A 12,235-nucleotide genomic window follows, 5' to 3' on the forward strand; every position below is an offset into this window, starting at 1 on the left:
GAGTTAAACCAGAAATGTACAAACTTTGTCACTATTTCTACAGAGACAGAAAGAATTTGTCCTAATTGGCCAATCTGGTCTGTTCCAGAACTGCTATTCCAGGGACTCTAATGTGGGTATTCGGCTAACGCAGAGCACAAGCACACATCTTGGAGCAAGGGAATCAGAGACAGAGGGATGTAGAGGGATCCCTCCAGAATCCACCCAGAAGTCTGGCCAAGTCAAACACCAAAGTGGAGCACCCTTGTTCAAGACCTTCCATGGGCTCTTGCTAGGACATGGCTACCACTAAGGCGTTGCTTGGTTGACTCTTTCCCTGAGGGGTAACTGCTACATTCAGTCCACACTCTCCCCTCCCCTGTTATACTCAGCTATCAAGTGCAATGTTTACCTTGGTGCTCTACAAACTTGCAGGGCAATACATGCTTCGGGTTACTCGTGTCTGCATTTGTTTGAAGGATTAGAGAAGACAAACATTTCACTCATTCCTTGTCAGTCTATCAAGATAAGACCTATGGTTCTTTGCCTGAATCAAGTCTTACTACTATGCTTTGCATAATATTCAGAGTATGTACGTTTTGCTTTGATTCTGAATGGATATGTAAATAAAAATAACTAACTGAAAAAGTTCCTTTCCCCAGAGTAATTTCAAACTTCTGCTGGCTTCCACGAGGTCAGGAGTTCACCATGTATGCTTCCTTTTGCTGCACGTAAAACTTAAGAGATGAAATGTACAGATGATTGAATAGACACTAACTTTTGTTCCCATCCTTATTTCTTCTGTATTAGCTTCTGTATTACTGTTCTTAATTCTGGCCTTCTGTGCCACTACAATTATATTAATTCTGATTCTCTACACCTACAACGTTGTAGGAAAGCAGTCATCATTTTACTATTTACTGTACCTCATAAAGGGTTTTATTAAAATAAATACATTTAAAAAAAAAATATATCTGCCAGGTCCTTCAGAGCAAAAACCTATGCAAACGTCAAAATCAGGTATTTTAGTTTGTTACTGTTATACAATTTGAAATCTTTACCGCAAGACACAGTACTCTAGCACAGGTTGTTGCAATCTTTATTTAGTACAGGAATGTAATGTTTTCCAAACCAGCCATTGTTGACATATTTCTTCAAAATAAAGCATGGCTTAACAGTCTGGAGTGAAGAAGCTTCATCTGTTACCCTTTAACAGTAATATAAGAGGAAAAAACAGTTTACGTATCCTTTCCATCCTGACAGATGTGACAATAGCTGGAAACAGTGTGCCTGCCAAGAGCTTTTATCAAGTATGTTATAACAACTGGTAATAAGTGTAAATAATAAATGGCTACGATCTTATGGGAAACGGTGGCAATACTAAACAATTTTTGGTGCTTGCTGATGGGAGTCTGCTAGTCTTGGAATTCCCTGGCTTCCCAGTAGAGTTTTGGCCTGACAATAAACAACAGTTTAATACTTTATCTAATCCCAGCCAGGAGGTAAGTTCAACAGCAAGCTTTTGCAGATGTTCACATCCAATAATCTATCCATAATTGATGAAACAGGGAGGTCAGATGTAATGGTTGCTACTATTCCAGCAACAAATAAATGGTTATTGACAAAACAAGGCAGTGTGGCGCTGAGTGCTGAGCAGTGACAAGCATGAAACAGTGCTGAGACAGAAGTAGTGATGTGAATACAGCCCTTCATCTTGAGAATTCCTCAATGTGATGTGTGGCACGAGGGCCGCTCTGACACATAAGCAGATGGAGGTGACTTGTAAAGGAAAAATGAGATTCCGCAAGTACATAAAAGACAAAGGCAGAGGCGGAGAAAGAAACAAGGAGAAAGGGGTGGACAGGACTGGAAATTTGGGTAAGTGCAATAATGTGAATTGTTCAGAAATGTTTTTGTATCGCAGCACTATGATCCAGATGTCTGGACTGCTTTTATCACGCTGTTGTGTCTACATGAATGTACCTGGCTGTCAGATTGCTGTAGCCTCCTAAGACATTAATATAATACTATATGCATGTGCATGCTTAAATGCCCATTACTTCTTAGACAAAACACCTCTTAAATATTCTGCTTCATGCTTATTAATATCTTTAGTCCACCCATGAACAGATATTTTTAATTACACAAAGTTTTCCTAGCTAAAAGCAAATAAACCAACCCTTCAATTTGCATAACATAATGGAAAAAACTGCAGAGAGAAACTAGGAAGGTACACAAAAAATTTAGGTCCGTTAAAAAATATTATTTTTCTGCATCCCTATATGGAAGTTAAGGAAAAGTTCTCATTCAGCTGAAAACCTCATATTCTTTAAGTTTTAACTCTTGTAAGAAATAGAGTAAAAGGATTAATAGACTGTTTTTATCGAGTGAATAAAACTTGAGTCATTTACATGCAAATAGACACTTGAAATCTTTTGCATCCATTTCAGTGCTAAAAGATAGTATTTTTACAATGTTTACTGTGTAATATTCTAATATGAAAAACAGCAGAATGAAATGGTGGCCATTATTGCTATATGTAGTCATAAAAAGATTTCAGACAGAAATATTTTAAATATTAATATTACTAAAATCACTTAAAGCACCAAGGAATGTTAAATCGATTTATTTAGAAGTACAATTTATTTCACACTTTGCTACCAATTCTTTTGATCAGCTCTGAAATAATACATAAGCTGAAAGCAAAACAGCAAAACAAATTGCTTCTAGCAATGAAGCAGCAAGCTCTACGTTTTATACTGGCATGCTTCGGTGTTTTAACTTCCCAGGTTATTTATCTACCAAAGGATAAATTTTAAATTCCTTAAGATCCGATGCCTGAATCAAGACCTCTTAATCTCCAATCTAGCCATCGATGATTCTGATCAAGCAAAGCTATTAGGCATTTACTTACACCTGAATATATGAGTTGTTCCCTTGAAGTCAATGGGAATAACTGAATTGAAATTTAAACACGTCCTTAATAAGTAAATTGCTGTAGCTTGAACTATACCAATTTGAGAAACCAATCTAATTTTAAAATACTTACTTTATAGAATTTTTTTTAAAGCTTGTTCATTTGAACTGAACTATGCAAAGGAAAACAAAACCTCCCAGATTATGAATATATTTGCATTTAAGTACTGAAATCCCTGAGTTTGTATAATGCGGGTAAAAATGTTTCATTTCTCAAAATGCATAAGAAGTCTGACTTCCGTAAAAGAACCTAACAGAATTAGAAAATTTCTTATACAGTTTTTCAGCCTTTTGCTACAGCCCTGGATACAATATACACAGTTTCACTATTGGATGGACGACTGACTTCTTATGGTCTCTCATGCTGTTGTTTCTCAAATAATCTAATCTACGAGCTGAGACATGCTGTAACTATCTCTCTTTCCCTCAATTATATACGGCATTTAGGTTCCAAGGTTTAGCACACCTAAGCTAGAAATCCAATATAGTCTAAAGTCCATAAAGTAAATAACCTCAATAACATACAGTTGTACTGCTTTGTCTTTTTTGTTCCTAGCCTGTGGGAATGAAATGAGTGGAAACTTGTATATCAGCAGTTATTTAAAAAAAACCCCCAAAACAACAAAAAACCAAACAAACAACACCCACCCACCCCACCTCCCCCAAAGAAAATATATATTTTATTAGTTACTCTAAAACCAATTTCAATATGGTAAGTAGAAAACATCTGCCCAAATCACACCTTTTAACTGACAGAAGACAGTTATTAAAAGTTTTAGAAACCTCAGTCTCATCAAGTGGACTAACAGTAACCTTATATGCCATGAAACAGACGCTGTATAGCTGTGGTCCCAATCTGGCTCTTACCTTGCCTGGGAAAGCATAAGGAAGAGCCATCTCCGCTGGCCATACCTAGCGGAGAATACGCAGAGAACAGCAGAGATTGTTCCATCCCATCAGCTATATCAAAAAGGTACGACCAGAGCAAAGGCTCCATGATTGCCAACTGCTCTGCCCCTCCATGCCTTGGTGAAAAATAGATGCAAGGATATTTTTATTTCCTTGCAGAGCAGTTTAAGAAGTTTTTATGGCTTTGTCCTCAATGTTCCGACATATTAGAGCTAAGCAAACCTCCAGTAAGGGACAATTAGCTTCTTTGGAGTTCAAACATAACAGCTAGCAACAGTTTCATAGAAATGATTCAGAGTCATATAAAGAATTCTCTTGATCCTAGAATATCTGTTACTATTATTATTAATGCAGAGGCATGTAAACGTTCTTATTAATGTTGCACTACAGCCTCCCTCCAGTTCTTTTGCAAACTCATACAGAGAGTGTGTCCGTGTGTGCAAGTGCATGTGTGTATAAGGCAATAATAAAACTTGTCATTTTGTAATAGATATCCTGAGTCAAAAATCTTACCAAAAAATAGAGTTTGAAGTTTGGGAAACCACTTTTGATATGTTAAATGACATGACTTCTAAACTCAGGGTGTTTAATATATATATTTTAAGTAAGGCTACACACACCTTATAAATATACGTAATACCAGCAACTTTAATTTCCAAACAGTATGAAAAACAAATGTGCAAAAAAAAATCAATGTCCTCCACTCATAGCCCCCAAAATTGGGGTTTTAAACTTCTTTCATCAACTCATATTCAGATTCCTGAGAACACCAGCGGTCAGATAGTCCTAAAATTCTGAAAAGGTGCTACAGATTTATCTAACAGAACATGAAGTCAAATCCGCTGCTCACTGCGGTTGTCTTGCTCTTTTGGGATGTATGAATGATTAAATTTAAACTTGTAATGGATGAAATGAAAGTCAACCCGTTTATGGTGTTTTGGTAGCCAGTCTTATGGAATATGAGACTCCTGAAGAGTAAAGGTGATATCAACAAGTTATTAGTGCATTTATTTTCATTGTTGCTATGGGAAAACATGGAAATCTAATAATCTGATTTGCTTGTCATCAAGTAATAGAATTTTTATGCATTTAATATTTTTTTTGTTTCTCATCCTCTAATTTTTGTATAACTTGACTACTGTAATGCCACAGCAGCACTGCATTTAAGTGTTTTCTTACAAAGGATATTCTTGTGGTACATTTTTCTTGACAAAAATCCAGTTTACTGTGGGGAATTATTCTGATATCATTAACCAAGCAAAATGCAATTTGAACCACAGTCTCAAAAGGAAAATGATACCATGTTCCAAGGCAATTGCAGTGGACACCATATCACCAGAGTGCAAACCTATGTGGTACACAGAAAAGTACTGAAGGAAAACATCTCAGGGCTACTCAGAACATTCCCCCCCCCTGTGGTTTTCTTTTTTTTTTTTCAGGTTTTCAAGAAACTGGCTAAGACAAGAAAACGATTATCTAAATTAAACCAACAGAAGAAATCCTTCCTTCACTAAGAGACTGATAACTTTCATATCCAAATAAAAAGTTAGGTCTTTCTTTCCCTTTAAGAATTAAGTCCTAAATTAACAACAAAAAAATAATTGAATTATCAGAAATTCACCTCTTTCCTGAAGTTTCAGGTCTTCTTTAAGATTCTCAACACAAATAATTTCTAATTTCTTAGTTCCATCAGTATTTGAGTCAGTATATTTTGTCAGGGCAAAGTTTGCTACTAGTACTAATTGTTCTCCCATAGTTCTGTTTGTACTATCTTCACCAATGCCTAGCTGCAGTGGGACCTTTCAGAAACATGAAATTTAATCGGTGTCAGAATTGGCTCACTAATTCTAGACCTTCAAGAAGAAAACCTTTCTCTGTACATAATCCATTGTCAGTGGTCAATCCAGTGTCAGTGATCAATCAGAAGTGCCTGCCTTCAAAGTTGACTCAGAGTTTTGTCTGACTTTTTATTCCTCAGATATGAAAAATTCTATATGAGTACAGTTTGAAGAACAATTTAAAAATCGCTTCAATGAAAGTGAAGCCTCTAGGAATGATGAGACCTTTTCTTAAACTGGTATGTTGAAATGTTTTTTCAAGCACGTGATGCCATTTGCTGAGCTGAAAACGTTACGCTTCATTACTGATGGCTAAATAGCACTTACAGATGAATAATGGACAATCCAGGTGATTTAAAAGAAGGAAGTTTGAAATAATTTCCATTGATTAGTGTCTTTTGATGTGTTTTGTGAGTCTCCATTTTCTTGTTGTAGTAACAGTAGTGAAATTTTAAACCTAAACTCAGTGGTCTACCCAGACACCATTGACAGAAGAGTACCTTGAAGTTCAGCTTTCTAGCAAAGCACTAGAATCGTAAGCAAATCTCAAAGGAATGATGCTCATTCTTCTCAACTACCTTTCACAGTGTTTGGGAGAAAAGAGGATAATGTTCAGTCTACCTTTTGGAGTTCTTTTACTTGCCAAGAGCCTCCTTGATTCACCAAACTCAGACATACATACGGGCGTAATCTATATAATTAGATATAACAGATACAATTAGATAAAATATACTGTGCATACTAACTTCAGAATATCTGCATCCCAGATACATTTACTTATATTCTCTCTAGGTGTACGAGTTGAGACAAAATTTTCAGTTGTTTTGGCAGAGAATTTTTCAGAAATTAACTTTATGGTCATAAATCACCTCTGATTACTTTAATAGGGTCATTTTGAATGTGAAGATGTCTTTGTAAGATCATAAATTTTCTTGATAATTTTATGCCTGTGGCTTGTATATCATAATTCTGGCAATTCGTGCACATCGCATTATGTCAAAAGTTACCACATTTTTTTTGGCACAGCGTCAGTACCCATGAACACTGTCTCTATTATTTAAATATGTAACATATCGGAAATACAGGTTTCCGTGTCCAAAATAAAGGAACGCTTAGAAAAAAGCTAATGCTTAGACAAGGAATGAGGACTGGAATTTTCCTGATGATTTGGGATGCAAGTCTAAATGAAAGAGAAAACAAACCCTTGATGCCCGACACTTTGAAGCATTCTTGAAAGCCCAGTTTAGATAATATTCCCACATCACGCATTATATTACAATACCTTATGCAAGATTTCTAATGACACAGAAGTGTTCCACTTAACACTTAGCTTGTTATACAGGTCTGAAGAAAAACAAGTCAACAGTAACTTTTACTTTAAAATTAGCCTAGATGGATAACTCTCCCTGACAAAATCTATAATGTTTAAGATAAAATCTATATAACGTGAACTATTAATATTTTGTGTCATATTTTGTGGAAAAGCCATTAGGCTTGATTATAAACCAGATGATATGAAAAATATTATGAACATACCACACTGCTATTGAATGTAATTAGTTCTCAGGCTTTTAAACTTGCACACACTTATGTTTTCTCATCTGAGTAAGTCCACTGAAATCAATCATATATATCAAATAAAATCAAATCAATTTATACAGATTATACACCAAATCAAATTATGTTAGATTATACACCAAGTGCCTAGCAAATAAAAAGCCTTCTCCAACAAAACTAGCCTATTTCATACAAAGTGACTGTATATTTTTGATATAATAGGCTGCAGCTTAATCATTTCAGCCTTTAATTACCGCATCAGATAATGAATATTTTGAGCATATGCTTCACCACTCTGCTAGAAGACATGAATGAAAGAGAAACAAGTTTATATGCATGCTACTGTGTGTGCATGTTGGGGGAGGGAGTAGCACGCTGAACAGCAAAAGGAACCGAGTGGCAACAATTGGAGGAAATGGTATCTGTAACAGCTGCTCCTTTCAGATTCCCCTAGAAGGAGACTGCCTGAGGTGGACCACAGCACAAAAGGATAAAGAAGATGAAAACTGATGCAAAGCAGGAAAATAACTGCTGAGACCCCTGAGTCTAAACCCGAATAGTCCCAAGCTGTGTGGCAAGACCTCTTTAGCATGCTACAGAAGCTGGTGATGAACTACATATTACCATGAGGCAAACTGGCTCCTAGCAGTATTGTCTGCGTGTTATGTGTAATGATAACCAGTAGTCCTCTGGGAACAGGATGCAATGATTTCATCTCCGTAAGCATCTGAGCTCCCCCTGGATACAGAGACCATTAAACTGAGAACAGAAGGGTAAATTTTAGGCAATGATTTCTAATTGGAGAGTGAAGACAACTTCTGCTCAACAGTACTGTCAACGACTGATATTTTTACTGCTGTCTATATTGATCACTGGTAAGGACAAAAGGAACTAAAATTTTATCCCTTTTTCTCAGTCCCATACATAACATTGTCCGACTGAAAGTACTTCATAGGTTTCTTGTGTGATATTATTGGAAGCGCCATTATATTAGGAAATGCCACTATATTATAATACAATAATATATTATTTACACAGTTAACCATTGGTGCTTTCATTGCTGTTAAAATAACATTTTGTACTCTTAACATAGTGTATCATTTATGTTTTGCACAACAGAGACTTTCTTTCCATTTTAACAAAAATGCACATTGCTTTCTTTACCTGTCAGGTGTTCTCATAAGACTTAAAAAAAGGCACAATCTATTATATATATATATTAAATTAATAGTAGTACATTACAAAATTCAAGGTTTTAGAATCTTCCTTAAAAAAATAATAATTCTGCACGTGACAAAAAAATGTAACTTCCAAATGATTGCTGTAACTTTTTGGCAGGAGACATGGGGAAGCAACAGAAGGAAAGAAGTACCTATAAAACATAGGCAAAACAGATCTTGAGGAAACAATGGCAGGACATCTAATATTTTTGATGCTTTCAAGGGTAGTTTGATCCTTTGTATATCATGGAGACTGTGCAGTCTTGTTCATTAATTAATCTCTCCTGTGATGGAGAGATCAAATATGCATGCAGGCTTCTTTATTTAGCACGTTTGTTTACCCTGCTGCTCTTCATCATTCACGCAGCTTATTATGACTCTCAGAAACTTAACACAAAAGTTGATCAGGTAAGAATGTCAGCACATTTGTCAATCAAAAACCAATGCAGATAAACTTCAGTACAAAAAATTATAGTCTAATCTCTTATACTGCATTTTTGGAAGAGATCAAATATCTTCTTGTTGCTCTTGCAACTACTAGATATAATTTTATAAAATTATTTCTAGCTTTTTAATTTTGAAATATTTTCACTTTCAGCTACAGACTTTGACTGCAACTGATGTGAGAACAGGCTCACGCTTTCCAGCATTCAGTTGATTTACACAGAAGATAGGCCTATCAGCATGGAGGAATTATGTATAAAGATGGTCAATAACTTTTGGAAAAATCGTATGAGAAATCATTAAGAGCATGTAAGAAGATATTTCAAGACAGAAATCTAGAACCCCTCCTACGCTGCAGAAGCCAAGCAAGTGATATTGAAACCCATGCCGAATTAACTCTGTGACTTCTATTGGTCAATTTCTGAAAAAAATAAACCACCACAACAAATATCCGCAAAGAATGACCTCTATAAAATATGTTCATTAATAAAAAACACTCTGTAGTTAAAGGAACAAACAGAAATGGAAATAGTCATTACCCAGCTGATTAATTGAAATAATCATGGACAAAATATTCAAATAAATTAATTTTCCACACAACATTTTAAGAGGATAACGGGGGACTCTGACTTCTGTGATGACTGGCACTGACAAATCAAGTTGATGCTTATCTTTCCTCTCACACTATGATGAACTAGAGGAACCTTCCTTTCCACACTAGAATTCCACATGTAGAATTCTCATTGTCTTAGAATTATTATGTATGGGAGGCTCAAGGGAAACATGAGAAGAGGGGCTTGAACTCAAGTATCAACAGAAGGGATTGCATCAGCACTGCAGCATTTCATACAAAAAGCAATTAATATTTCATCTAAATTCCTGATGTTCTGAAAAGCTCAACATGTGAATTGATATATTTTTAATTGTTGCTCACAAATATGCTGTATCAAAGTAGCTTGCAAAACTGGTGTTTTATACAAAAACCTAACTAAATTAAAACTGTTTTATATAGGTAGGAATCCAGGAAAACAAAAGCTAGTCCCATATAACCCAAATAATATTATTATATAATATTATTTCTATAGAACCAAGTATGGAAACCTGGACTCCATCAGTTCTGGAATTTATTGGAACCATAATCGCTTAAATGGATCTCTGTCTACAGAACTAGATGCAGTTATAAGAGGTTCATGAGCCAAGTCTCTTCAAGTCTTTTCCACTCTCCAAAATGCCTAAGAAGTTGCCAAGGAGGCACAGAAAGGTATTGGGAGAGATAAAGCAACTTTAAAATAAACTTACTGATAATGCTGTCTGTTGTTCTCCAGCAAAATGATATGCTAAACTTAAACAATACGCAGCTTCTCCTTCCATCTTCATATCCCCTCCTGAAGAAAGGATTGAAGTTACAATTACCAGCGTAATCTGAGCGAAATTACATTAGTACGGACAGTCCTTGCAGGTTCTTAAATAACATATAGATGTTTAAATACTGTAGTAAGTTTTTCCTTCTCCTTACCCTTAGCATTTATCTCTTTCCAAAAATACATAGTGGTAATTAGAAATAGAGGCTATGGATTAAAACAAAGTTCAACATGAAAGTTCAACAAAGTCAGAGAAAATACCTTCCAGTAAGTAATGCAGCACAACTAATTTAACATGCTGTAATGTTCTCTGTCATGAATTGTTTAATAATACTCACAGCGTCCTCACATCAGAAAATCATTGTAGTCTTTCTCTATATATTCATATATAAAATAAAAGTAGCTACAAATATATAATACACCCTAAATGCAAAATATGTTGACCCATACACTTCGCTAATGTGAATCTTAGTGAAACACCAAGAGAGAACTATTAGTAGATCAGGTTCATATTTCTTATTCTCATGGCTATTTTGCAAGCTACTGTAGACAAGAATAGCTAAAAAATGGGGTAACTTAGACTTGCAAGCAGTAGTCACAGAAAATTCTTCACAGGCAGTTGCTAACACTTTTCCATGCCAGGTTTTATTTTACTAAAACTAATCTAACAAACACTGCTTGCTGGTCTTTTTATATTGCTCCCTCAACAGAAAATCATCTGTTCGATACTGATATTTAGATCAATTAATTATATAAGTGCTTACTGCATCACGCTATATTCAAAAAATTCCCTCCAGAACATGAGTATCCATTAAAAAATTTTGCATATTAAATGATATTAAAAATGGCCCCAAATCCATTCTTTCTGTTGCTCAACATCCATCTGCTCAAACACAATAAAGAGTAGAAAATTAACTTGAACCATAACTGCATATCAAGATATTTTGTAAAATGCATAAATAAATATAGTTGCAATGAAAAGGGAGATTATCTACTTACAATTGTTAGGCTAATAAATTCTTTATGTCCAAACACACAGAAGCCTAAATCTAGTTCTGGAACTCTCTGAATGTTAGACCATTGCTAAGGCTATAGCAATGGTCTATCTGTAGCACTTGATACGTTATATAAAATTATGAAAAGCTTGTAACTCAAAAACCTGCTGGTCTTGTCTAATATCCCTTAAAAGGCTTCATAAGGGAAAAGGATACAGACATACAGTTTCACAGAAGAATAAGTGAAAAGTTGCTAGGGATATAAAGAAAAACTTCCTCACTTAAGAACAGTCTGAGAGTTTGAAGTGGGTAACATCTAATCCTAATTCATAAAAAACAAATACAGATGATGGTCCATGGGTTTAAGTAAACTATTAAGTATGGGCTTCATATACAGAGGCTATGGTTCTGGAATGGGGACTGGAGAACTCGTTGGAAAGGAACTTCTAAAGCTTTAAATTTAAGAGAATAATGGCAAGTATACTGTGCATAGTGATATTTACTACGTGTCTCAGGAAGCTATAGAAAGTCATTGATTTGAAGTAAGGGCACTGGAACATCTGCCTGGCCAAATTAAGTTTTGGAAAGGCATCAGAACCATTTTGACAATCTCTTCATTCCCAGCAGTTTTCACTAGCAATAGGAAGAAGTTGATGAGAAACTTCATCAGCAGTCCTTCTAGTTACTACAGTAAACACTAGTAGCAGCAGTTTTACTGTAGCTGTGACTTAAGCTGTGTATATTATAGACAACAGCTCCAGAAAAAGCTAAAAGCTTGTATTTGATCTACAGATCTAGAAACTGGAAAAGCAACTGGAAAAGATGGAGAAGCTTTTGGGTAAACGTGTCCTTCTTTAGCTGATTAATTGTATTGGTATTCTCAGTATTTGGGTACATACTCCCAAGAGAGAAAAATCTAAACAGGCAACTCACAAAACAGATCTACTAATCTAAAT

The 12,235-nt window shown here is 35.4% G+C and overlaps 1 protein-coding gene across 1 annotated transcript in view; it reads right to left on the bottom strand.

The window, feature by feature from the left end:
• TTC29 (tetratricopeptide repeat domain 29) overlaps window positions 1-12,235 on the bottom strand; it is an 82,997-nt gene that overhangs the window by 19,175 nt on the left and 51,587 nt on the right. The window contains exon 6 of the mRNA XM_009890755.1: window positions 10,223-10,308. Within this exon, the coding sequence (XP_009889057.1) occupies window positions 10,223-10,308 (86 nt within the window). The remainder of the gene's footprint in view (window positions 1-10,222; window positions 10,309-12,235) is intronic.

Source organism: Charadrius vociferus, unplaced genomic scaffold, assembly GCF_000708025.1.
Source record: "Charadrius vociferus isolate BGI_N301 unplaced genomic scaffold, ASM70802v2 scaffold178, whole genome shotgun sequence".
NCBI lineage: Eukaryota > Metazoa > Chordata > Aves > Charadriiformes > Charadriidae > Charadrius > Charadrius vociferus.